The 27,016-nt window shown below is 46.9% G+C and overlaps 8 protein-coding genes across 8 annotated transcripts; 3 read left to right on the forward strand and 5 right to left on the reverse strand.

The window, feature by feature from the left end:
* Positions 1-330: 330 nt before the first annotated feature.
* GGS22DRAFT_177103 (succinate flavoprotein subunit) lies at positions 331-6,764 on the reverse strand (the record flags this gene model as incomplete). Its single annotated transcript, XM_047963488.1, has 10 exons — positions 331-550; positions 608-1,831; positions 1,889-2,217; positions 2,301-2,374; positions 2,445-2,499; positions 3,768-4,400; positions 4,450-5,937; positions 5,994-6,302; positions 6,367-6,596; positions 6,659-6,764. The coding sequence occupies 10 exons, from the start codon at positions 6,762-6,764 to the stop codon at positions 331-333; spliced, it is 4,668 nt and encodes a 1,555-aa protein (XP_047823851.1).
* A 1,404-nt stretch (positions 6,765-8,168) lies between these two features.
* On the reverse strand, positions 8,169-9,576 carry GGS22DRAFT_149798 (uncharacterized protein). The gene is made up of 2 exons (XM_047959193.1): positions 9,101-9,576; positions 8,169-9,028 (listed from the first exon to the last, which is right to left on the reverse strand). The coding sequence occupies exons 1-2, from the start codon at positions 9,499-9,501 to the stop codon at positions 8,368-8,370; spliced, it is 1,062 nt and encodes a 353-aa protein (XP_047823852.1). The 5' UTR covers positions 9,502-9,576; the 3' UTR covers positions 8,169-8,367.
* Positions 9,577-9,924: 348 nt separating this feature from the next.
* On the reverse strand, positions 9,925-10,968 carry GGS22DRAFT_149800 (uncharacterized protein). Its single transcript, XM_047959194.1, has 3 exons — positions 10,788-10,968; positions 10,582-10,727; positions 9,925-10,520 (listed from the first exon to the last, which is right to left on the reverse strand). Exons 1-3 carry the CDS (start codon positions 10,846-10,848, stop codon positions 10,380-10,382), a joined length of 348 nt encoding a protein of 115 aa, XP_047823853.1. The 5' UTR covers positions 10,849-10,968; the 3' UTR covers positions 9,925-10,379.
* A 3,494-nt stretch (positions 10,969-14,462) lies between these two features.
* GGS22DRAFT_149803 (uncharacterized protein) lies at positions 14,463-18,624 on the forward strand. The gene is made up of 2 exons (XM_047959195.1): positions 14,463-14,760; positions 14,866-18,624. Exon 2 carries the CDS (start codon positions 15,027-15,029, stop codon positions 17,970-17,972), a length of 2,946 nt encoding a protein of 981 aa, XP_047823854.1. The 5' UTR covers positions 14,463-14,760; positions 14,866-15,026; the 3' UTR covers positions 17,973-18,624.
* A 413-nt stretch (positions 18,625-19,037) lies between these two features.
* GGS22DRAFT_7272 (ubiquitin-conjugating enzyme/RWD-like protein) lies at positions 19,038-20,039 on the forward strand. Its single transcript, XM_047967920.1, has 2 exons — positions 19,038-19,531; positions 19,673-20,039. The coding sequence occupies exons 1-2, from the start codon at positions 19,336-19,338 to the stop codon at positions 19,996-19,998; spliced, it is 522 nt and encodes a 173-aa protein (XP_047823855.1). The 5' UTR covers positions 19,038-19,335; the 3' UTR covers positions 19,999-20,039.
* Positions 20,040-20,550: 511 nt separating this feature from the next.
* GGS22DRAFT_7275 (glycosyltransferase family 62 protein) lies at positions 20,551-22,236 on the reverse strand. The gene is made up of 2 exons (XM_047967921.1): positions 20,828-22,236; positions 20,551-20,767 (listed from the first exon to the last, which is right to left on the reverse strand). Exons 1-2 carry the CDS (start codon positions 21,893-21,895, stop codon positions 20,747-20,749), a joined length of 1,089 nt encoding a protein of 362 aa, XP_047823856.1. The 5' UTR covers positions 21,896-22,236; the 3' UTR covers positions 20,551-20,746.
* Positions 22,237-24,344: 2,108 nt separating this feature from the next.
* GGS22DRAFT_183372 (uncharacterized protein) lies at positions 24,345-25,319 on the forward strand (the record flags this gene model as incomplete). The annotated part of the gene is made up of 1 exon (XM_047964079.1): positions 24,345-25,319. The coding sequence occupies one exon, from the start codon at positions 24,345-24,347 to the stop codon at positions 25,317-25,319; it is 975 nt and encodes a 324-aa protein (XP_047823857.1).
* A 683-nt stretch (positions 25,320-26,002) lies between these two features.
* Positions 26,003-26,865, reverse strand: GGS22DRAFT_149808 (uncharacterized protein). Its single transcript, XM_047959196.1, has one exon. The coding sequence runs from the start codon at positions 26,647-26,649 to the stop codon at positions 26,119-26,121; it is 531 nt and encodes a 176-aa protein (XP_047823858.1). The 5' UTR covers positions 26,650-26,865; the 3' UTR covers positions 26,003-26,118.
* Between the last annotated feature and the right edge of the window lie 151 nt (positions 26,866-27,016).

The raw sequence follows: 27,016 nt of genomic DNA on the forward strand, positions 1-27,016 counted from the left end.
CTAGTTTTTCTAATCTTGATGTAGTAAGGCAAGATGTCTTGCTTATCTAGCCCACAGGAACCATCGTTATGTAGCTGCTGCACACCTGAGCTTGAACGGGTTTAAAACAGGTGTTTTATCTGTATACACAATGTCCTTAAGCTCATACGTAAGGTACATTATTCGTATTCCTACATTAAACGGGTTACGAGCCATCGTCACTTCATCCCACATGTGCCTTCAGCCTGCTCATCAGGTGGGAATCTAATACGCCTCCCCAGTCATACTACACGACTGGAAGAACTGCACTCGTAGTTGTTTACCAATACTGCTGCTACCCAACCCTCCCGATTAGTAAGTTCTCTTGAACGGTGGGACAGCCTTGCATTCGTTCTCATCCAATGTTGTGCCGATAACTCGTCGGTATCCGAGCTCAACCTTGCCGTGGGGCTGCTTCTGGAAGGATAGGGTGTGCTTCATCCAGTGCTCATCGTCTCGGTCGGGGTAATCTTCGCGAGCGTGAGCGCCACGCGACTCCTTTCGGTTAGCAGCAGAAGTGGCGGTTTGAACACTGCCAAGGTTATTAGCTTATCTTTCACCAACTGTTGAGATTCCGTGAGATACTTACGCGCAAGTGAGCAAGTTCCTCAACTCGAGTGTCTCGACTAGATCCGAGTTCCAGATCATGCTGCGATCCTTCATTCCAACCTGAGAGTATGTTTGATCGATCTCCGTAACTCGTCTGACACCCTCGTCCAAGCTTTCTTGGGTTCGGAAGACGCTTACGTCTGTTTGCATGGCCTTTTGCATGGCAAGTCGGATTTCAGCTGTGCTCTTAGGGCCGTCAGAGTTGCGGACCTTGTCTAAGACTTCGATTGAATCGGCACCAGCATCGGCGCTGACAGGCTTAGTCTTAGCACCAGGAGTGAATTTATCTCGGATAGTGTGGGAAACGGCTCGTCCGAATACGACAAGATCGAGCAGAGAGTTGGCACCAAGTCGGTTAGCACCGTGAACGGAGACACAGGCAGCTTCACCGCAAGCGAACAGGCCGGGGACAACCTTGTCGTTTCCAGCTTCGTCAACCGTGAGGACCTCACCAGTGTATCTCGTTGGGATACCACCCATGTTGTAGTGAACGGTAGGTAAGACTGGAATGGGTTGCTTGCGAACATCAACACCCGCAAAGATGGCAGCGGTCTCGGAGATACCAGGTAGACGCTCAGCAAGAATTTCGGCGGGCAAGTGACTTAACTGAAGGAAGATATGATCCTTCTCAGCACCAACACCACGTCCCTCACGAATTTCCAAGGTCATGGATCGCGAAACGACGTCACGACTGGCCAGATCCTTTGCGGTAGGCGCATATCGTTCCATAAATCGCTCACCCTCGGAGTTGAGAAGATAACCACCCTCACCACGAGAGCCCTCTGTGATCAGACAGCCAGCTCCGTAAATACCGGTAGGGTGGAATTGGACGAATTCGAGATCCTGGTTGGGAAGACCAGCACGAGCAACCATAGCCATACCATCGCCAGTACAAGTATGTGCCGAAGTACAACTAAAGTAGGCTCGGCCGTATCCACCAGTGGCCAAAACGGTGTTCTGCGCAAGGAATCTGTGGAGTGTACCATCTTCCTGGTTGTAAGCTAGTACACCACGGCATTCTCCATCTTCCATAATCAGGTCGAGGGCAAAGAACTCGATGAAGTAGTTGGTGCTGTGACGAAGGGATTGGCCGTATAGGGTGTGAAGAAGAGCGTGGCCCGTTCGGTCAGCGGCAGCGCAACAACGGTATGCTTGACCACCCTTTCCAAACTTCTGCGACTGTCCACCAAACGCACGCTGGTAACTAGTGAACGACCATTAGCAACCATTGGTATCCAGCAGATGACCGGCTCAGACTTACATTCTACCATCCTCTGTTCTGGAGAACGGGCAACCATAGTTCTCGAGCTCGATAATTGACGCAGGAGCCTCTCTCGTCATGTAATGGATAGCATCTTGGTCGCCGAGCCAATCCGAACCCTTCACAGTATCATACATGTGCCACCGCCAGTCATCCTCGTGCATGTTTCCTAGAGCCGCGTTGATACCACCTTGGGCGGCGACTGTATGACTTCGTGTGGGAAAGAGCTTCGATATACAAGCTGTGTTGAAACCGGCTTCCGCAAGGCCGAATGCAGCGCGCAATCCAGAACCGCCTGCGCCGACGACGATTGCATCATATTCGTGGTCCTACGATCGAGTTAATCGTCATTGATTTTGTGTGAATTGTCCACCTCTGGACAAAGAAATGCGATGTGGGATGTGCGACGTACGATAACTGCGTATTTGTTGCTAACATGTACCGGTGCTTCCTTAGCTCGCAGTGGGTTATTCGCGATTATTCGTGCTACACGTGGGATAATATGATTAGGAGCCAATTCAATTATACAATTGGTAAAGGTAGATGTCGCACTTACAGACAGGTCGCGTGGAAGAGAAGGTTCTTGTTTGGTACCTTGCCGCCCGAGAGAACTGTCAAAGCGAAGATGAAGTCAGTATCCATCCAATGTCTACTCAGAATAGATCTCGGTAATCGCCGCATGCGATTCGACTTTATAAGTAAGGGAGGGGAAAACTCACGGTAGAGCCTGTAGCTAACCTCCTCATTGCCATTGAGGATGCCATCGTGGATTGGAAACGTATTAGAAGGAGGGGTGACGCCAACGACGGGGAGGCTCTTGTCTTGTCCTGCAAGTCTCGGGTATGGCAAATGGCAGAGTCCAGGAATCCAGAAAAAAAGTGATGATGCTGGCGAAGTTCAACCGCAGCTTCCAGACAATTGAGCGCTGGTCCAATAGCGTCGATTCTGATTACCGAGGGATAATAAAACCGGGCGTTTCCACAAGTATTTCGTACCTACCACCTTCCATCCCACCTTACAGTAAGCGCCTTTAAGCACTTTAGCCATCTGCATCATAATCACGTGTCAGAAATATTAACATCTAAAATTCATTTAAGCACAACGGTCCTTTTTCAACAAACCGCAACAAGCCGATGATCATGTACCGAATACCTTCGGTGGGTAAGTGTCATAAAGAGAACAACAGCATACGCAGCGCATCTAGAAAACAGTCACATAACATCAATAAGAATACCAAGCAATTTGTAAAAACAAGGCAGTTTAGAAGTACCTAATACAGTAAACCTTGGCCATAACGATTGCCAAAAAAAAAAAAAAACACCACTCTCATATCGCTATAGTAAATTATCGATGGTAGATTTCTTAAAGCAATAAAGTGTATTACGCATTAACTTAAAATGAAGGATTTAAGCCGAAAAGTGTTAATATAGGGGCTAAAATAGGTGAAAATATTACCGAAAGTGGTAATTTATAAGGTTATAAATATAACGATTTTGGTGTTAACTTTTTAAGAATAACGATGTTTCGTTATAGTAAAAATATCGTTATTTTACATATAAAATCATGCCGTCTCTCGTATAATATCGTTATATGAAATTATCGCTATGGCTAAGGTTTACTGTACCTAGTATGCCATATTATGACAAAATCCCATAATGCATAGTCGGGTATACCAGAAGGCCTAAAGGCCATATTGAGTCGTCTAGCTATCCATGTCCTGTTGATATGTCCTATTGCGTGACCATGCCATAGCAAATGCCACTGAATGCAAATGATTCCCCCTTTGCCTAGAATTTTCTCGTACCCAGCCCTCGTCCTAAACACCGGCTCTAATGTGTTTTGTTCGTAACCCTAGATAGGCTCTCTAAGGGGCTAATACTTGTCGTAGCATCTCGATGAAGTTTTCTTTTAGGTTGTGGACCTCGCTGACTACTGGTTTCTGAGGTTCTCCGGCGCGAGCCTTGAGGCGATCTTGTCTCTTCGCCCTCCTTCGTCTTTCGGCATCGATAGGGTCCAATTCGTCCTCGATCTCAGCCTCGGCTTCGTCATCAGATCCATCATCATAAGTCATGTCTTCTAGATCCATATTGTTAAGTCCAAAATCGCTGGCTTGGAAACTGGTCATACCCGGCATACCGGAATCGCTGGCAGAACCCTCGGCGGCCATCTTCTGTCTAGTTTTGTCGTGATGCCATTTCTTGCGGGCTTCTTGCCAGGAAATGAGCTGGTTGATCTCATCGATCGCTTTCTGTTTGTCTAGGTTGTTGCTCGCGACGCCCCCCTCGAAGAGAGCGTTGATGTCCAGCGCTCCTCCTGCTGGTCCCTTTCTTAGGAACTCTAGGATGCCTTCGATCCAACCCATAAGTTGTGTGAAGAGACCGTTGTCATGTGTATGGACCTCGTGGACAAATTTATAGAAGTTGTGCTCATGGCGTTGACATAGATCAATAAACGCTTGCACGGTCTGATTTGGATCGGCCGAAGCATCCTGATCTCTGCATTTGTCGACGACCTGTCATAATGTTAGTAGCTCGAAAGAATATTCGGAAAGTTTTACATACCTGAATCATGTCATCGATGAAAACGGCAAAGTCAGTGATGCTGTTATACACATTGGCCGACTTATAAACTCTCACGAGAGGTTCGTAGAAGATTGTGAAGAGATCTCGAAGTAACTGTAGAGTAACAGGCTCCTCGATCAGGTGAAGCATCATTTGCTTATCGCGTTGTCTAGTTTGAAGCTTCATCAACTGCTTCAGGTATGAGAAAAGTTGAGCTCCTTGCTTGAATTCCTCGTCGACATTCTCCACTGCGTTGTTGAAAGCGACATATGCATTGTACAGCTTTCCAATTTGATCGGCTGTAAGCGCTGGTGAGAAGAACTCAGAGCGTAAGATAGCCACGAGAAGATCGACACCCTCAGATTCAGCTTCCTCTCGGATTGAGACTTTGATTTTCTCCTCGGCATGAATGAATCGTGTCAGCTTCTCTACGAATACCTCGTCTCCTATCTTAGCAGCCAGAGCGTCGATCAATTTCTGCTGGCTCCGTATCCCGTCGTTCAAAGTTAACGAGAAGATACGTTGCATCAGAGAGCGAGATCCAAATGGTTGTGCCAAAAATACGTCAAGTGCTGCCGACATCACGACAGCTGGATTGGCAAGACGAATTACATTTTTTATGACCGAGTATGGTATTAGGGAATGAATTCGCTTGAGCTGCGCAAACAGTTCCGGTGAATTGTCCTCGGCGAGAAATAGATGGTAAATGGTAGCGGCCACTTCGATGCGGAGCCATTCGGCAAACTTCTGGTATTGAAGACTTAAATCTTGAATGGTATCCTTATCTTTGATCTCTTGAAGAAGCATTGTTAACCCATTGTGCTCGACGATGTCTTGTCGGAACCGCTCCATGTACACATCTAACTCAGCAGCTCTCTTCCTTGCTATTTCGTAGAATTGCTTCTGTTCTTCCACACGCTTCTCGTCAACAGCCTTGCGCCGGATGATGTCCTCAACGTCTGCGTCAGTTGGCGTGATCGAATCATGTGTTAGAAACTGTTGCAAGGCCTTTGTCTGCGCAATTTGTGGGTTATGCAGTAGATATCGTAAGTAAGCTCTTAGCGATATACGCTGGTCCTCACGCCAAAGGATCGTATTATCGAATTTGGGACTCCTAGGACTTTGAATGGGGCTCGCTGTGCCATCCATGGATGGGCGTGGTGATGTCCGACCAGAAGCTATCGATCGATTTCGACGGTGATCTCGAACGGTCAAGTTCATCGAATCCCTAAACCCATTACCTCGAGCTCCAGGGGCATTGGTTGAAACAGATGAGATTGACGAAAGGTCAGAATCGTAAGAACCATCTGTCATGCGCGACATTAAACCTGATGCAGATGTATCTGATTTGTTCTTCTTCGGCAACGGGGGGAGGACTTTGCCAGGGAGTTCTGTCCTAAGCTGTTTATGTAGTCGGGCGAAATCGCCGTAACGTCTGCCGATGTAGTGTTCAAGCTCGCCCTTTCGTTTAACGCGTAATAAGAATTCCTATAACAAGTTAGGATATGAAGCTTAGGAGTAGATTTCGAGGAATCGTAACCTACAGCATGTTTATGGCGCCTGATGTTTCTCTTTACAAGAGTAATGCGCACTCCAGCGACATTGACGTCCCATCCATTTACGTAGTTTCCTTCTGGCATAGAATTTAACATTCCAGTATCAATCGCATCGCGATCGACGATCTCCATCTCTGCGAATCTTATCCGCTCCTCGAAGCCGGAGGCCGTAGGGACCCCCGACACCATCATGAGTTCGACTAACTTGCGACATTTCAAAGCTAGTTTGCGGCGTTTGGTCTCTTCTAAGCGGTCCTCCGAGGATGAGATATTTTTGCTAGCAAACGATTCGAGGAACTAAATTGCGGCGGCGATAACGTTAGCATATCGTGGTACGTTCCCAGTTAACGAGAATACCTACCACTTGTAATTTGTCCTGCCAAAACTCCTTCTCCTTCGCCTTATCTAGGAATGGGAACTCCCGTATATGATGTACGAATATGTAACGTAGAAGAGGAAGCTCAGAATCATAGGGTGATACTTCACCAAAGTTTGACTTGAAGGGCGCACCGAATCTACGAAGCGCGGTTGGGGAGTTCAATTCGGAAATCTCCCAGTTGACTTGTTCAGATATAAGCTCTCGTTTGAGATCTGCAATGTATAACGATTAGTCTCAATAATTCCCAAACCACAAGCTCGGAAAAAATACGAACAATGCTCTTGTTTCCCGGTCAAGGTCTGGCCAGGAGGGGCAGAAGAATTATTAGTAGTGATGGGATCGCGGGGTGCGACCCCCGGTGCGGAATCCGCACCAGACATATCTATCTGATTCTTGGACTGTGCTCGTTTAACTTTTTGATATTCGACGATATGGACCGATGTCAGTCGATTCTACGAGCTCTCTCGTGTTCGTTCTCGCCTAGGTTCGTATGTAAATACGTATGTAAGTAAATCTGTGGCTTGGCGTAATTAGGTCGTAGCTGTACTATGTATTAGGCGCGTATGGTGTACAGCTATTTCGTCGGGTAGATTAGTTATGGCGGGGAATCTCCAGGTATCGTTGAATGGATTTAATGTCGTCAGCCAATAGCCCTGTATTCCCTCGAATCCTCAACCTCGAAATCCCGAAAATCAACTGAGCAAATTAAACAGACTTAACCTCCCACGGTCAAGGGTCTAGCTTGGTATGGGTATTGTAGGAGAAGAAGAACTTTAGAAGATGCGGATATGAAGAATAAAAAGAAAAACAAACAAGGAACAAGGCTTGGACTTGTGAGGCAGTGAAAGAGTGGAAGTTGGATATACCTTGGTACCCTGTGTGTATACTGTGCCTTCTTTATGACGTACTGTCCCTTCCTAGGTAGGTACAAGTATGTATTTTCATTCTTATGTAGCTGCCTAGGTCCCAGTGATCAAATTGCGTTGGAAACTCAGAGCTTATTTTAATTAAGAACAGCCAAACTAGCAGACCCGAGCTGCTTAGATCTGATTTGACACGCGCCGTTGAGCAGTAGCGTCTTTCGTTGACCCAATTGGTCATGGACGGAACCGCCTTTAGTCGTGACTACCAACCTAACCTACCTACCCCTAGTCAGTCTCTCTTGTAACCCGAAAATTAGCAAGTGGCTTAGAGATGACGTCGACAAGTAAGAACCTTCCAATCATGTACCCCACTATCGCTACATACACTCGGAATAGGATATCATGGAATTCACCATCTATAGAATTTTATCCTTGTAGATATTCGAATACACATTTGATCGGCTCTTGAGAATCGATTAACATGGCACTTTAGAAAAGTTAGTCATTCGGCATCTAGATATGCAGGACTTACGCATCAGATCACGTCTAAGTTCCACAGCTTCAGCTGTACAGGGCTGATGCCAAGACCTGATTCGCTCAAAAGTCCACGCGGTTAAGACGGCATATATTAAGTCGATTAGTTAATTCTTAGCGTATCGCTCTATTCCGAGTTCCGTCTTGACGCTAATATCTACATATGCGCATACAAACCAGTACGGGCGTATAGAGTAAACCTCAACATAAAGTCGGCATTTATTTACATATATGTAGGTATGTTTCAGTGTGAATTCTAGAGACAACGAACCATGGGTGGTCCTTAGCCGTCATTACTAAGTAGGTGATGTAAGGGATGTGTAGGATGAGTAGGACGAGTAACAGTGATGAGACAGTCAGGATTGCGATCACAGTATCACTACCTGATAGGTGCGACGACAGCTACATAATATCATGACCTGCCAATAGCGAACATAACCGCTCGGTAAAACGGCATCGTCTTTATGTTATCTAAATTCTAAATTTGCAAGGGGTATCATTGTTTCTACGGTTCTACGATAATGCATTCTAATTCACCGGATATGAAAGCCGACCCGAAAACCGAAGCCTTTCCCGGAGTTTTGGCTCACAACTCGTCGAAGGCTCGGAGCACATTGTCTTCGACAGGTTCCCCGCCCCTCCTAGTGCCGAGTACCTGTCTCACCTCATCCACCATAGCAGCGACATTTGTACTATGATTGCTGCCCATATCGCCTACATCGTGTTGTCCTTGTCCGTTGCTCGATGCCGAGACCGAAATGGTAAGACCGGATGTGTCTTCCGAAGGGGCGTACTGGGCTCCGACAAAGAGAAGTATCAGTGAGAAGATCACAATGGATGTAATGATCCATATAATCGTGAGGCGTCTTCTTGTTCTTTCCTGCCATTCCATATCTGCTCTCTCCCAGCTTTCGATTCGGTCCCGCACCACGTCCACTCGCTTGCTAAGCGCCTCAACCTTGCCGCGACCATCATGTATACGACCCTGTAATTCTTCGATGCGTTTTTGTTGATCGTGAAAGTGGCCAAACGAATTGGCCTGTTGTTCCAGCTCGTTCACTAATCCTTGCGATTCCGTTTTGAAATTCCCATCCAGTTCCTGTGACATGCCGGCGAGCTCTTTAAGAGCTATGATTGTACCCTGGAGTGTACCGAGCTTTTCAAGAATGGCATAATATGTATCGTCGAGGCGTCTTGTCGTCGTAGTCGAAGATGTGCTCAATTCCACGAGTGATTTTCTCAATCCCCTATTATAACGTTAGCCGTAACAATCCGTGGGTGGCTCATTGTCGGACTGCTTGGAAAGTGGAGCGACAGACGATATTCTTGAAACTTCCTTCTCTTTTTGCTCGCGCGATAACTCTTCTTGGCTTGTCGAAGGTGCCTGGGGTGTCGTGGACCCAACACTGCGAATAGCATCCTCGGTGGCAGAATTCAGCATGCTTATCCTGAGGCCTGATTCCGAATTTGCTGACGGAGTTGCTCCTTCAGACCGTGGCAGGTCGAACGAGCCTCGCGGGAGATGAAGCATGATGCTTGCGGATAAGGGAGGTTGGTCATCGTTGTCGCGGTCCTTCCGCTGAAGATGATGTAGGTGGTGATATCGGGGAAGCTTGATTGGCGATGATAACTCAGTTATGGATCGTTTAACTTGATGACGAGGTCGTTGTGGCGAGGTAGTTGCAGGCTTTAGGTGGTCGAAATCTTGATTCCTGGACATTTTCGTACCGGGACCTGCTGGGTAAATAAGTACATAGACTCCCGAAAGTAGCCCCTAAGGTAGGGTGGCTTTTATTTTGGATCAGAGATAGATGATCTTAATGGATGAAATGAGCAGCACACCCATATAATGCAATGCACCGTGCATTGAAAGCGTATGCATATATGTGCTTAGTTGATGTAGTGTATGTTAACTTGGTGTAAAGGGGAATAATAGCAAGCTTCAATTGGATCGGTAATGATAAAGCTGGTTAAGGTTCGCCGCCGGCACCCCACCACGGCAACATCCGCTTTTTCACATGTCACGGATTACTTAGATACATACCTAGGTATATATTGAGGTAGACATCCAATCACAGAGGCCATGCCAATTCAATCACTTTTTTTTCATACTAGTTATAGTATACCTATGATTATATATATAGGTGGGGATATATATTTGGATGGCATTTTATTTATTGCACATGGAGTTACTGCTGCCAGGTGGTTTTTGTCGAGTTGGCCGTTGTATGTAAGCTACCTAGACCTTATCATCATTCTTCTCCCAATTGCTAGCTTATCTTTCTGCACTTTAAGATCCGTGATACCTTGTGGCGTCCGATCTGGCGGTGACACAGCAGGTATCCCATACGCTGAATTGTCCCTCCCCCTTACATGAACACCAGCAACATAGTACTCCATTCCGGACCGACTTCGTCCCCACAGGCTGCTTCTTGAATTGATTAATTGAAGATAATTCTGATCTTCTAGTGGTTTGGCCTATGTTCCGTCGTTATCGGTAGATGACTGGCCCATGTTTAAGATCCTCCCTTGCCGAGGACGTAAAAGACAAGTGATCGTAGCTGTAGATATTTCTGTAGAAGGACACATAGGTGCGGATCATGAATTGAGAAGTTTGTTCCGCTTTTCCTTTCTCTTCAGCCGTTCAACTCGTTTCTTATGCATCTTCTCTGCCATCTTCTCATACCGCTCTTTCTCTTCCTTTGCCGCCCGCTTTTCCTTGATTGATTGCACTCGTTGCTAGTCCCTATGTCAGTAACACTTTTCTAGCGCATTTCCATATCAACGACATAGGCTATACCTGTCTTTCGCTCTCTTTTTCCTGCTTCATTTCATTTTCTCTTGCTTTCGTCGCGGCTGTTTCCGTGCGCAGTCTCGCCCGTTTCTCGTATGAAGTTAGGCCCGAACCTGGTCGAAATGCTTTCCGTTGGGGATGCCATTGCTTGCCTATGTAACTGTATGAGTCTTGGATTAGGTATACATAAAGCTTTGGCGAACCGCTCTTACCATTCTTGCGCATTCCCTGAAGCTCAGGCTTCTTCACAGCTGTTGCGGTGGTGGTTGACATGATGCGCAAAAGGTGCCTGGCTAGTATGATTCTTCTATTTTGGCCCACAACTAATGATTGATCCCATGAAGAAAATCTGATTATTGGCGGCTTATTATGAGCTGGGCGCAATGTATGAATCTATTGCGAACTTGAATAAAAAATGATATCCTAAAACCCCACAGAACTTTGCAAGAAAAAAAGTGGGCGGTGGATTGCTCTCGCATTATCTTTTTTCCATATGTGAATGTTCAATGTTGAATTGTGAGCTTGTTTATGTGCATATTTATGCACTTATTTCAGGGTTCCATTGGTCCCCTAATCGTTGCACTAGGTAATCATCGTACTTTCATTGAAACAACTTGGAAGTTGCTTGACATCCATCCAATGTTCTATGCTTCTAGACTTGAATTTATTGGATTTTTTAACATCTTTTCATGTTTTGACTTGCAAGACTAGAGATCATCGTTGCCTTCCATCTGTACAACTTCGTGAATCTCGCAAAGGCTATTAGAGACCCATCTTGTATTAGATACAACAAGGAAATTTAAGATGGTGTCTTCTATTTAAAGGTTGCCGGCAAAGATCCATGTATGTACATATGTACACCTGGAACTCCAGATACCTCACTGACAATTTGAATCCACAGGACAAAGTTCAAACGGTTGTCGAGGATGACATCGGTTTATTTTCTCTCTCGGCGTACAATACGATTATGGTACGCTAGCCCCAGCTGACCCTTGGGGGTTTGATATCACGAGGCAAGGATCTCTCCGCAAAGGATTCAATCAACTAGACCGAGACTGTCAAATCTAGTCGTCAGTTATCACTTGACCCCCAACTCCGTAGAGCCTGGAAGCGACTTGGCAAGGACTCATCCCGGTTATTCATCGCTACCCAGCGCTCCGTGTCCGTATTCAGAATTACACACAACCGACATACAACATAAGAAATCGAGGCTTAGGCAATGGGCGTAGCCGCCAGCAACACGCGTAAAGTCCTAACTTTCGTTGCTCGGTTCTTAGGGTCATTAGATCGATTATAGGCGAAATTAATCGCTCGTTTGTAACGATATTCTTAGCTACGGGATATATGATCGGAGATGACATATAACTGGTAGTTGATTATTGATTTCAGCTTCATTCCGCATTTTAGCTCTCTTATTAGTAACTGCTCAGCAATAAATTTCTGTCTTAGTTCCTTTACTCAAACAGTATTCTAAGCCCTTTGCAAACATCTTAATGGAGTAGAATGACCGGGAACAGATAGCAAGATCGACTACGAAGTACATATGTAGTACTGTTTATCCGGCGAAATACCCACAGACGAATGCAAAGTTATCTGAGCGCCTCGAATTGTTTACCATTCATTGGCTATAAACCATGAAGGGCTAATGCGACGACTGCTTACAGGCTTGCAGCAATATGTACCATGTATGCAGTAAGGTACAGCGTAAACGAATCGTAGCTACGGCAAACCCGGCTGGCTGCTTTGCGCCGACTCGACGTGGGATGAGATTTTCTGTTCACCTCCTTGGTTGACAGTATCTTGTGAAGTTATACTTGTCCCTGGGCAACTTTGATATTTATTTATCATTCGATATTTTAAAAGTGAAATTATCGAAAACACTCAACTATTACTGCCCACGTAAGCCACTAAGGTAGAAACGGGTGGCTGCATGCATTCCATAGACAATACTACTAATTTTTACGAGCAATGATAAGTACCTGGGATGAGTGTAATACCTACATACATATCTGTATGTGTAGGATTGATTAAACCAACATCGAATCTTGCCGATTTTGAAGCCCCTCCAGCCTCAAATGTAACAAAGCCGCTAAGAGGAAGGAGGACTAGGAGGTGCGATGGACAATATCCAAGAAGGGATAGGGCGCTGCAGGGGAACCCCGAGGACTGGAGAGCCTACGTCCGAAAGAGGAAAGCGGTCTTCCACTACGCAACCAGGCTTGTTCTTGGTACTGTACACGTCGATGCATAATTTCCAGAGTTTTCCAGTAGTGTAATAGTGTAGCGTAGTGTTGAGATGCCGGTTTGCTTGTGCCTGGCTAAGCCTGTTGAAGATACTCAATACTAATTTACCTGTACTTATCTATTCAGGGGTTCGAAGGTTTTTTTTTTCTTTCTTTTTTTCTTCTCTACATAATAGGTAGTATTATTAATGAACCACTTGAATGAGTGAAGTAGACAGACTGACAGAGTAATGAACCCTTTTCCAGGGATGTTTTGATTTCTCCTGATTTGATTGAACGAGAGTGACGGAGAATACTTGAACCATTTTTTGCGATTCGCCGCTCGCTTCTGTATCGTTAGGGAGATCAGTGTTCCATTCTATGAATTGCGCATCGCAATAATTTGGTATGCACATTATATGTCGTTCATAATGATGATCCACCCATAAGTATTGATCGTTGATAGCGGTAACGAAACAGTTGGTGCATAAACAGGGCCCTGAGGGCTCGAGTTCCAGGTTGCCACGGTGCCCTTATCTACCTGTAAAGGTGCCAGCAATATTTCCCCATAAACCACGGTTTGTTTCTTCGTCATACCTCGCACGAGCCTCAATCAAGTCGTGAACGGCACAACTTGTTGTGATCACTGATCATGAGGTCATGGGCTACTTAGTTTAGTATGGCTTTCGAGACTCGCCTGTTGCGAATTTCCACTTGGACCATGGCAGCATGGACGGAGCCATTGGAGCCATTGTCCCCTTACAAGTAACGAGATTATCTTGGAAGCGGTAGCGGTACTAGGTAACGAGATGTACACTAGTGACTAGTCCACGTAGACGCAATATTCTGCAGGGCTCCTTACGGAGAAGCGTACCCTCGGTGTGACTGCAGATCGTGTACATAGACTCCGTGCGTTGAGTGTTAAACAGGTCTTCCAGGTCGTCCAGGTAGCAGAACAGTGACCAGTTAAGGTAGCTGGGTGGTTTTAGGTGTGTGCAGCGTACTCCTAATACTCCTAATAAGTGGTACCTTGGCGATTATCCTTCATACTTCGATACACATCATGTAAGCGACACATTTTTGATTCAGCTGTCTTGAATGGGAAACTAGTTTCCGTGTCGTCATGAACTTTCTTTGTTTAGTCGAAGGGGTTGTGAAGTTATCAATGGTGGAAATTCGAAATTTAAGTCATTTAATATTACTTACCGACTTCAGGTTGTTATTCTTTTTTTCAGCACCTATATGTTAAATATTAATGTACCTACACAAAAAAAGCACAAAAATCTCTAGGAGAAATGGTCATCATTCCTTCTATTGCGCAAATTGATTAAATGCCCAGTGTTATTTAGGTCACTCGGGAGTGGTACGTGCTGTTTAGTGTCCGCGGCAGGTGCAGACATAGCAGGCATCAGTGATACAGCGCAGAAGAAAAGAGATCCATGGATGTACTATACGCATGTACATCTAGGAAGGTACTTTTCTAACCCCTGTCCCCTGCCCTGCAAGCCCGAGATCCTTATTACTTGGATACTTATTACGTACAGTATAGCGTTCAGACAAGCCTGTCTCCCGCACGGTTCAACCTGCCACCAACCCGATTGCCTAACAGTGGAGAGTGGCTTTTTTTCCGTGCACACTTTCTATCTTCTAAGCAGCGTCTACACACCTACACGATAATTCCTCAATCCTTCCTCACACTCCCTCTAACCCTCAATCCTCTACCGCCACCAACTACTTGGTCAATTCTATGAGTAAATCTTCGTTTTTCCTAAACGATTTACTCTGGTCTTGACCGTCCGCTCCTTTGAATTAATTCTTTCAATTCCATATCTTACATCTATCCTTATTTTGGTCCTTTCGTAAGCAATTCTTGTCGGAGAGAGGAAATCAGAGCCACCGTTGACTACACCGTTGTTTTGACCCCGACCGCTAACGAAACATTCCGCCTCACGCCAACGACGAGGTACGATTTTTGTCTCATCTGAGGCCACGACCTCACCAATTCAATGTTTTCTTAATAGTAATCAACGCAATATCACCAGAAAACTAATTTTGACTTGCCTCTCAGGCGTCTCAACTCTCCCACTTTCGCGCATCGCCAATCTGTCATGTCCGAATAGCCTCTTCGGTCCCGACGCCTTTCGTCCGGTATAATACTCGGAAAATACTCTATGATATCCCTCCGCATCTAGTTTTTCGGTTCTTTGCCGCGGTGCGGTTTGAAGGAAGATGGCGACCGCATTAGTCACTAGCCGTCCGACCGAAACGGCTACGATGAGTGAAGCAAATGATATTCCGTCGCGTCCCCTTCGTATTACGGCGCTTCACGATAGCAAGATGAACCAGCAAGCTATATCTAACCCCCAACCTTCGCCGCTAAATAGTTTGCCTCCACCGAACCCGCACTTCGTCTTTCCGGCTCGCCCAGCGTCATGTTCGGCGCCGCCATCATTTTCCAGGGCGACAGGTCGACGACCTCAATCTGCAATAGACATCCCGGGACGAATCTCTGACTTCTCGCATGAAATAGCTAGTCCCCCGTCCCGATCTCCTGCTCTACCGAACTTCAGTTTCAATCCAAGCGCCAACTCTGGTTCAGATAACGCAGGCCGTCCTTCCAGATCCCCAGCCTTGCCTAATTTTTCGTTTAATCCCGGTGCAACTCTCGGACCCGACGAATCATTGCTCAGTCCTCCGCTTTCTCCGCCTTCACCTATGTCTCCAAATCGTAATGGACATCGACGAGGTGGAAGTGAGTTTGTAGGTGGTAAGCTTAGGGCTGGAGGATCGATTACTGTAATGAGCACAAGCCCGACCAGATCCGAGAGTGGTTTTGCATCGCCCAAACTATCGCCTGCAGATGCGCATCCACGAAGAGGACACGCTCATCGCCGTTCTGGTGCAATCTCTAGTCACGATTTGACCATGATACTCAAGCCGAATAATTCGCCTACGATGAGGGGCAGTAGTGCGCCCGCTAGTCCGGCTGATTTTGGTGATAACTATCGTAATTTCCCGGAACCAAGCATCGAGCCTCCTCAAACCGAGCCAGTTCCACAACAGACAAACGAGAGGGTGATCCACGAGGTACACAGCCAACCCACATTGCAGTCACAGCCGGATCCGTCACCGACAGCACCCGCTCGTACACGAGTTGGGTTCTCTGATACGGTTGAAGTCATTCCTCGACCCTTGTCATTGATTTCAACCGATACATCTAGTACGATGACAGTTCGACCTAGCCACAGAGTTTCAGGAAGCATTTCGTCTATTATTTCAGGAACGAACTTAGCACCTGCAGATCGAGATTCATCCAATTTGGTTGGATCGAATGTTTCTCGCACAAAGAGTGACTCGCGCCCTAGTACTGCAGGCGCTGTGCTAGAACGATCCCCAAGTCTTTTGGTGCTTACCGGAGATTCCCCATCGCCTAGGAGACGAAATTCGATTCCATTATTGATGGACCTTCCCAAGAGGAATTCTGGTTCACCCACAAACCCAAGTCCCACCAAAACGCCTAGAAGGTGGTCATTCTTCCGGCTCGAGCCCTTCGCTGGTGCCAGCTCGCCTACAAAAGCGAGATCAGCCAGTTCGAGTTCATCTGGTACAGTGGAGAAGAAGATCGAACCCGCAGATCCAACGGGGGAATCTGAACCAAGACCAATTGTTGATGGTATTGCATCGCGCTCGGACAGCAAGAGGAGCACAGGGAGAAAGAAGAAGCAGAAAAAGGTTAAATCGTGGGCTGGCTCTATTCTTACTAGGAAATCCAAGTCGCGCCAAAAATCGAAATCTCTACGCCGTCGTTCGCAAACACCGCCAACCCGAGATTTCGAATACCTGGATGATGGCGATTTGGAAGAGTATGAAGCGCCAACGACCCCTTCAATTCCAGCACCCCCTGTGGTTACGGTCACCGAACCCGCGCCATCAGAAACCGAACCAGTCACCGCAAAGCCTAGCCGAATGTCTGACGACGATATAGCTTATCCTATGATTGATCTCGATGCTGCTCTTGGCCCGTTTAACACACCGTCCAGCCGTGATCTTCAGTGGGAAGAGGCACAGAAAGCTGGTGCTCCACCAAAACGTCAACTCCATAGCGCCGCCGGTCTGAGAGGATTCAGTGGCCCAGGAATGCACTACCACCGTCGTGCTGAGAGCGCTCCCGAAATGCCTCCTTTTGAAGCCGCTCGAAACGGCATACATCGATTCGCTAGCTCTTCGACCATGGCCGACGTATTTGAAGAGGATGAGGAAGATGATGAGGATATGAGCGCGAAAACTCCATCTGAGGCATCCGCCACCGAAACCCAGGATGGTTCTGATGATTCTGACTCTACTTCCAACAGCGAGGATGACGCCAGCTCAACACCTACCCAGGAACATGAGCCTAATAAACCTAGCCCAAAAGACACTCACCAGTCTCTCCTTCCCACCTCGACCAAACGTAAAGGTAGCGGGTCAAGCCTGGACATACAAAGACCAGGTTCCAGAATGAGGACCGAGAATTCTAGCAGCGGTCTTTACGAGGAAGTCATCATAGAAGAACCCAGCTATGTCACGTCTAGACGTGATAGTGATATTTTGGGCACTCCCGAAACGCCTAGTTCAGGAGCACCTTCTCCTCGTACTATTCTCAGCTACGAAGTCGACCCACTCGATACATCGTACCCAATTCCTCCGGCGATACCGACTACTCCCTACTCGACAGGCTATTCGTCGTCATTTCCTTCCCCCCGTTCCCCGATGTCGTACGATGCGCACAGAATCTCAACCGCGCAATCATCTATTAATGATGAACACAACTATCATTCTCTTTTGATGGGCGAGCCTGGTCCTGAATTGATACGAATATCGGTCGATGTCCCATCTTTGACGAGCAGCAACTCGACTATGACTCGAGAAAGCAGCTTCAACCCTGGCGTTCGACCTAGAAACATGCCATTCCACGATCAACGACCCGCTTCATTCTCTTCCTCGGCGTTTGGTCGTCGGCGGTCAAGTCTAGTCAGCCTTAGCCGACTGATTAGCAGCGCCCACGGAGAGAGAAGTAAGCTGAGCATGGAAGTTCCCCTCGACGCCGAACCGGAGAAGAAGCCCAAGACTAGCAAGACCAGACGTTTTAGTCGGTTGATGCAGTTTTGGAAGCCAAAAGGGTCAACTGAATCTTAAAGGGGGGGAGTGCTTTGGAATTTGCTTATAGCTAGATTCTTGCTAGATGCTCCTATCGTTAATAACGATGGGTCGAGGCCGGTCGACACCTTTGCTTCTACTTCAATCCACACCATTTACGGATACGATGAAGTTCATGTATTCTCACGGATTTTTCCTTGCCACGAAGTCGAGCTCCACACAGATGGACAGCTCCTTGGTGGTATTTGAAACACTCGCTTACGACTTTATTTACGCAACAGACATTCTGTGCGTACACGAGAACCCGAAATTCAAGGGTTTTTATTTTCTCACAATCATTTATTAACGAACGCATGACGGCACCTTGAGCCATATCATGACCACGGTTCCGTTTTTAGGGCTTAATCAAGCCCATATCCGTTACTTAACAATATGAAGAAACTGAATAGCCGTATAGGCTGACAGCACAAAAAAAAATTACATACCATCATCTAAGGATGATGTGTCTGCTTTCTCTGGACATAGCACGCGAAGGGGAGGGATGATATGGGCGGAAAGGGATCTGAGGAAGATGTTCCATAGAACTTCGAGTTCATCGCTACATTTACTGCAGAAATAGGTAGTCGCCTAAACCGACTATTTCAATATGCAGGTTTGTACACAAATAATAGTGAACATACATTATTATGCATATGATATATTATTGAGATTTCTGGGTGCAATGTGATTCGACATACTTAACCCATTTGGAGGGTATCCATATTGTCTCCCTCGTCCTCAAGTAATAACTACCTAATCAATCATTTGTCTTGTATTAAAATTTAATTTGTACATAATCTGGTACTACTAAACATACAACAGTTGGCATTGTCATTTACATAATATCACCTCGTGGCAGATAATATACCAGATTAGCTGTCTTTAGGGAAGCTAATCACGACACTCCACGACAACATACTATTATGGTAGAGCCAAGAGAATGAATGTTGTCTAACAAAAGCAATATATTCGATTAATCAATTCTTCGTTTAAATGCACGTATTCCACAAGGCGATGCCTCGGCCTACATTGGACCAGACCCGCGACCCAATGAGAACGCGGATCCCTGTCTAGTCCAATTGGATACCTACCAAGTTGTCGGCGCCGGAGCTTTATTGCCCTTAGGTCCATATCATATCATACATGTAGCTTGGCCAGCTTGGTCTTCTCTCAATCTTGGAAATCTTGGGTATCTATCTCAACCAACCCTTGGAAATCTCGAGATCTCTCCAGAATAGATCCAACTTTAGATTTCTTCATCAACCCCTTTCGATAACTCCATCGCTCCAAATTTATGTAAACGTTGTCAAGGCGAAGAAAAGAAAAGGAAATAAGTTTGGGCTTACTCGTGTCGTGAGAACCTATGTCATCTAATAATATGTCCGTGTCGGCGGCCTCCCCACTCAATGCGACGAAACGTCTGCTGAAGGAACTCGCCGTCTGGGAGAAGGAGGCGCCGAATGAGACGGGGATAGAACGCCTGGGGCCAGTGAGTGAGGATGAATTATTGCACTGGGAAGCCGTCATCAACGGACGGGGTGTAGGATCTGGTTACGATGGTACGTTCGAACTCGTCATCCCTTCTCATCCCTTTGCAGCTACGCAAGCATTCCCATACATCCCCATACAAATCTACGAGTGATGAATTATTATACCATACGTAAATACAACGCTCTACTCACTCACTTTCTCACAAATAGAAGGCCGTTGGCTCCTCGACATATCGGTACCGCCGTCGTACCCCCTACAACCCCCCAAGATTTCCTTCGAGACGCCAATCGTGCATGCCAACATTGCCTTCCGAAGCGGCGAGATCTGTCTCGATTTATTGAAAGAAGCGTGGACGCCAGCGTACAGCGTTCTAGAGTGCGTGCGCGCTGTGCGAATGCTGCTAAGCTGCCCCGAAACAGACAGTCCCCTCAACGTCGATGTCGCAGCTTTACTACGCGGTGGCGACGTCCTCGGCACCCGGCGACTCGTCGAATTCTGGGTTCGCGATGAAGCGGGACGGTATGAGGGAAGGTAGTAAATACGGAATCTACCTAGGGCTACAAAATACCGAAGATTTAAGAAGGTAGAAGGGAAAAGGGGATGATGAATTGATGAGTTAGTCGATGCCTACTATTATTATAGGAGATTGGGTTATAATCATTACGAACGGCAAACTGGGGGGAAGAAGAACCAACTCGAACATAGGACTCGATGATGAGGTAAAGGCGCTACATATTTTGCACTTGCACTTGGAAGGGGACACGGTCGTCAGGTCGTAGTTAATTGGGATGAGACACGGTGGCGTTTGTTGGATTGCGAGATCTCGGGCCGCTGTCCCTAGTATATGACCATAGTATCGAAGTATTCTCTTAAATTGATGACGATACGCCATTCATTTCATCGCGGCCTTCACACGGTACAGGGAGGAAACCCATCTAACTATATGATCGCCAACGCGCCTAGAGCAATTCTTGCCCCGACTCCTTGTATTGTCATAACGCCCGTTAGGCCCTGACCTGATGTAACAGTTATAAAAAAGCAATCAATAAACCCCGTCCTGCGATGCTGCAATAAATATCTACAGGAAGCCCCCTTTTTCCACCACGGCTGTAACGGCTGTGGACGTGTTTCAGTAACGCATGTTCCATCGTCGCAAACAAATACGGCCACGTATAAACTCCTCATCTCCGTAATGCACCGTTCCGAGACTCGTGACAGATTACAAGGTTCGTAATAACCAAAAAGCGATTTAAGCCGCAATTCTTGTTTCGTCCCCTATTCGTTTACTCGTTGTAATGATAAACCTGCATTGTAAAGTTAGCCAATAAGTCTTTTCAACCAACATCGATGTAGAAGATTAGTACCTTGTAGTTAGGCAGTCCTGTAGAATGCCACCCTAATCTCCTCGCCATCTTTGCAAATCCTTCCGTCTCAATCAGATGATAGAATGGGAATGGAGGGAACATAGCACCGTCGCGATGGACATCTGCCTTGACTAGTAAAGCAGTACCACCCACGCCATCTAAAGGCACTTCTAAATTCCTTTCGTCCTCTTTCTCTGCCATGTATGCCATCAATGCTCGGTAGGTTGCCATCTCAGAATATCCTTCGAGAATGATATCATCTGGTCCCATCTTAGCACCGATCTCTTGTGCGGTTGGGCTATCCTGCCAGCTGTTGAAGTCATATGGTCGCTCTGCTGGTTTGCCGGTTTCAGTATCTATATATCTCTGGTAACAGTTCGGTACGATGATAGGCTTGTCGTGTTTCGCAAGATCCTGTATCAAGGTGGGAGGTGTCTCAACAATATCAGAATCCAACCATAACACCCAAGATGTATCCGCTCCCAAGGTAGTGAAGAGCAGCGAATTACGTGCCCTGGACATTGAAGCGCGTCTCGCTTTCTGATTCGCCATTTTGTGTCGTTCGCTTTCATCTTGCGATGTTAGAGGAGGATCGAAGTCTTGTCGCTCAATGATTATGCTCCTGAATCGATCCTTTGCTGGACCTTTCTGGGTTTTCGTAATCTCGGCCTGTAGCGCTGTTGTCGCGGCATTTCCATCCTTATTTTTTGGTAGAATGAAACCGATGGTGATAAGATCGCGAGGGTATTGTAGTTTCAGAAGATTATCCCAGTATTCTTGGTAGAAACGCGCCATCGGCGTCAAAATCAGGACGGCCTCTCGGTTACCAATGGGATCAGGCGTAATTGTAACATTATTTAGGTTAAAACGACGGACAGGTGGCCTTTCGCCGATGAGACTAGACTTCGCAACGGGTTTACGGGTGGGAGGTCTGTTCGCGCTGACAGGTTGCGAGCTCGAGCCGTTGTGGGAGAGAAAGTAAATTATGAATAGGCAAAGTATCGCGCCGATAAATAAGGTAACATAGTTCGTCCTACGCAGGCGGACCGGCCCCATAGGGCGCGCCATCGTGAATTGTTTATTAACTTCCAAATCAGGAAGAGGACGGTAGAGAATGGTTCAAGACGACGTAAAAGGAGAGTGATGAACGTGATGAATTAAAATGAAATCACCAATTGGCACGGGCCATCGAGGGCGTGTATATCGAAATATCGAAATGGTATCGAAGTGAATATTCGCGATGAATAATATTAAGAACGCGGTAAATCGTCAAGGTACTATCACGCCGACAAAGGGCGACGATGTGTTCGTCGTCGGGTTTGGTGATATGAGGCTGTTGTAGTAGTAGTATAGAAAATTGTGGTTGCAGTAAATTTCCCATGTCGAATTGCCAGATAACACTAAGCCGCCACTAAACTGGGAATGGACTGAAGTCGGTAGGTCGGTAAGTGCATCCTAGAAGACTTTGTACCTATTACACCTAAATAATTAGGCAAGGTACAATACGAGCGTTCGTTTGACCCTTCAAAGTTCGCACCCATCAAACGAGTTGAATAACTTTTAGCGCATCTTATAGACCCACTCAGCTCATTTACGGATTGCATTGTACAAAGTATTGTATCACATTAAAAGGCATGACTGATACTAGGTACCTCCTATTTCATTTATATGAGTGCTACGAGGCAAGTCAGTATCTTAGTTCGAGGCAACTACCTCATCCCTATCTATTCAGCCAAATCTTCGATGCTGGCAAGAAAAACTAAGATATCACTTTCATCTGATGCTGTCACGCTTATCTACAATATATTCGGGTTAGACATGACCTAATAGGTACGCCATCAGGCTATTACATACATAAATGAATATTACGAATATTACAGGCCTATCGATCATCCTCATGCAACACCATTATAGGCTTAAGTAATCTTCTAGGCGGTGTCAATCACCAATCATCCACCTATTCGTCCCTGACAAAGAAACCGCCCCATGACTTACTCAGATATATGCTGCCTTGAAATATATATATATGAATAAACCAACGTAATGAGTCAACTGGCCAACCATTCCCGGTACTAAGCGAGTTTACTAACCGCGCGTAAAGGCTTTAGTAACCTCTAGATCTTGCGTTGCTTGTGTTACATTCACATGAAGGTTCGCCAGAATGGGCATTGGTTTTCGAAACGATAGGGTATTACGGCTTTGCCAAGTGGAAATCCACCAATGAGATGAACTTTTTGCTGGTCATTGACATATGCACATACAAGAGCATATGCGCCAAGGCGTCAGATGGAAAGTTGGTACGGACGTACAACTTTGGTACGCATAGTACAATCGCAGTCTAGAATTAGGGGATAGTACCTGTGGGGCTCAATCAGGGCCAATCAAGAGCCAATCAAACACTACTCGGTGGTGGAACGGTGAGACGTTTTAGTTACTCAGGCAGGCTAGACCGACCTTGATAGTATGCGCAGCATCCACTAAGGGGATTTAGCAGTCTTAGCAGCCACCTCTACCACTGTAGGCAGGTACCTGTTGGACCCCCAAAGTTCAAGCCCCAAACTAAAAACCCACCCTTTTCCAAATGCAGGTGATCTCCTCCATATGTGACTTCGTACATCAATTACCTTAACCAACTTTAACCTACCCTTACTTACCTAGACATCTTCAATCCACAATCCACAATCCACTCATCCGTTCCATCTCCTCCGTCTCCGTCCCCCTCTTTGATACCGAGAAAGGCAAGCTTCGTGGTCATCAGCCAGTTAAGGATCATAAAAGGGACCCCTACTTTCTTTTAGTACATTTTCGTTCTCCCGAACCCGGCTGTCCGGGGAACATCTTGTTTTATTATAATTCGACTCGCCTCCCACCCCATACCATCTCCATCTGCAATCCTGCACGTCCCTGGCATCGGACTTGTCCGTCTCGGCTCCAAATGCCAGGTCCACTGTCGCCCGTATCAATACTAATGGGCTCACCCACCGCCTGTAACATTCCGGCCAACTAAAGGACCAAAAACACCATTAACACCGTTACCGGTCCAATCTTCTTCTCCATCTTCACACCTTTCCCTCACCTTAACTCAAATCGTTCTCTCTTCGCCCGTGCACTTCTCGAACATAACCAACCCCAACAAGCCAGGTCACCAAAGGAGCTCGGACTCTTCGAAACTGACTCGGTACGACATACGGACCGCATAAGATTCAATTTCTCTATCCGTCGACCTACCCTGCTTGTGTTCCACAGCACTCCTAACTTACCGTCACATATCTATTCGCCTTGTCTCTCCCTTTACAACTTTGCAAGGAATTTCCGTTTACTGAATCCGACTCGACTTTGAAACTTACATTCCAGAGTTTTACTCCAAACGGACCAACAATTTATTTCCCCATCCAACATCAACTGTTATATCCCGGCATTTTAACAGCCCATTTCTACAAATCGTCCTAGATCACACAGCAACTCTATGAAAACAAGGTGCAGTTAAGGTAGACCGCCCAGGCCACTCTCGAGGGAAATGGAACCCGTTCCTGAGACCGAGCGAATGGAGGAGTTCCGCTCATCTCCTCTGCCTACTCTACGTCTACACCAGCCGGCTGCGATCAATACCACTGATCTAGACCCCAATCGCAAACCTCCTACAGTCCGTCGATCGACAGAGCCCCCATCACCGAGCTCGCCATCTTGGACAAGTGCCAATGCTCTCCCCTATCGACCTCGAACCACATCACCTCTATCTGGTGGCCATGCACGATCCAAGTCGGTTGCCAGTCTTGCACCTCCTATCACAGGCCGCACACGCTCTATGCCAGGTGTTGATGGTTCAGGCCGAATACTCTACCCGCCATTTCGTCTAGAGAGCCCTTCAAGCTCCCCCAACAGAAACCGAACGCCGAGAAAGCCGGCTGATGAAGCCTATCCTCCCATCTCGCCTATTAGGTCTACTGTTTTGGAGAATGAGAAGCGACATTCTGAACTGAGTAACTACACAAACCCTGGTGTCACGACTTGGACCAATCCAACTCATCGAAGAACGACTTCGCCCTTACGGTTCTCGGCCTACTCGATACCGAGCACTACCTCGTCTCTTCCCGGGACCCCAGCCACCGCAGGTTCACCTTTATTTAAACCTGAAAGTCTGTCGAATAGTTACACCTTCCCTTCTTATTATCCATCGTCGTCTATCCCGTCAACGCCAAGCTCTATGAGATCCCGCAGTCCCAGCATTTCAAGCTTAGAGACGATCCCCGATTCTCCAGATGCCGAGGAAGCTGCGTTAGAGGCGGACAAAGACAGAATCGCTCAGTTGAAAGCTGCGGCGGAGGCGGCGGAAGACGGAGATTCCGGAGAGTCGAAGGGGCGAGGTGGCCTAGACGTGCCTATCCGTGGAAGAACGCTAGGCATTGGAACTAGGGACAAGCGCAAACGCTGGAGTGTCTGCGGAGCCGAACGACGCGGCGATCTAGATTTGGAAACAATATGGGAAGATTGAGTACACTACGCCCCTAGTGGAATCTAGTGAAGGACCGCCGTTGCACGGCGCGAGACAAGGCATAAAAGGCGGGTCCTGGTCCGGTTTGCAAGCATATCTGATTTTCTCTTTTTCGGTCAGGAAGGGCAGTTAGGCGTTTCTGCAAAGGCTGCTTGATACCCTGTTGCGTTGCATTTTATAGGGGGCATTTCATGATGGATGTTAGCAAGCATGTATTGCTTATTCTGTAGCATCAATGACAGGTATTGAGGCGGAGAGGCAAGAGTCGGTCTTACCTCGTCCGCCTTACCATTGTATTACGCTCTTGTCGTTTTTCCTGTGACACTTGACTAGGTATTTTACGACGTTACGCTGTTGCCGATTATGACAGACAAGTATACGGTGCTTAAGGGAAATGTCTAGGTGGTTTGCCTCAGCTAACATCAGTAGGAAATAGACAAATATTGATAGTGAGTGCCAATGATGCACTCTACAACCTCTAATAATCCAGCTCTGTCATAAGATATATTTCCATGATATCTAGGGGAATGAAGGCCAAATCAACTTAAAAAACATTTACCAGTCTTTACTCTAAGCACTAATTATAGGTACGTATGTAAAAATATAGCGAAACCAAGGACCTTCAGATTGAATGCTTAATAAAACTAACAGGTCAAAGTTTATCACGCAGTTACTAATTGATCTTCAAGATAAAATCTTGTCATATTTTTGGTTTATATAAAAGGGGGTTGTATTAAGGAACATCCATATCGTAACATCGAACACCCTTCCTCTCACTCCCCAACCACCTAAATCCCCCTCACGCCTCCGCCAACTTCCCCTCAACAACCACATCAGCAATCGGACACGTCGTCGCATCGCCCACCTGCGACGGCTCGACGCGACACGCGCCAGGCGACGTATCCCGATCCAGCGTCGTCTCCCCCGTCGCCGTGTACCTCTCCTCGCTTCCCTCGCACGTCCAGCTGCTCGTCAGCTTCAGCAGCAACATGTCCATGTCCAGCGTCACGTTCGTGCTTAGCGTGCTGCCCCCGAAGTTCGTGCATGTGACAACCGCGGTCGGGTCGTAGTCGACCAGCTTCCCGTCCGCGTCGAGCCGGTATTCGACGTCGCAGTCAGTTAGGATTTGCGTGGGCAGGTGTCGTGCGAAGAGCTCGACGCGACCGCTGGCGCCACCGGGCCAGTCCGATGAGGCGGCGTTGTTGATTTGCCAGTTTGGCGTGCTGGTTGAGAGGTCGGTGCAGTCGGTTTGCCGGGGGTGGTGGTTGGGGAGGGTGAGGGCGGTGGCGCCTGTTAAGGGGATGGTGAGGAGGGTGTTGAGTGCTCGCATTTTGGATTATCTTCTATCGGTCTGAATTACGTAGAGTCTCACTCGAGAGAACGGTGTAAGCAAGGACACCGAAGATTTGACCTTCTTCAGGGTCTCTATATATAACAACAGCTAGGGGGGTGAGTCTGTACCTAGTGTATTTAGCCGTTATTCGCGGTGGTCATACAAGCTTCACTTAACCGTAGGCTGTATATAAACTACTTTAATTTCCAGGGCTTGGAACTAATTATATCCTGCTTCTGCGAGGTTATATTGCTGATAGGTCTAGTGCTACTGATAGGTTTGGTAATCTCCGTGCCCTCTCAGGGAAACGAACCCAGAAACTGGCACTTTACCGAGACCGCGGCATTCGTCGCGTGGCCTTTAC

This window comes from Annulohypoxylon maeteangense (assembly GCF_022496945.1).
Source record: "Annulohypoxylon maeteangense strain CBS 123835 unplaced genomic scaffold GGS22scaffold_1, whole genome shotgun sequence".
Taxonomy (NCBI): domain Eukaryota; kingdom Fungi; phylum Ascomycota; class Sordariomycetes; order Xylariales; family Hypoxylaceae; genus Annulohypoxylon; species Annulohypoxylon maeteangense.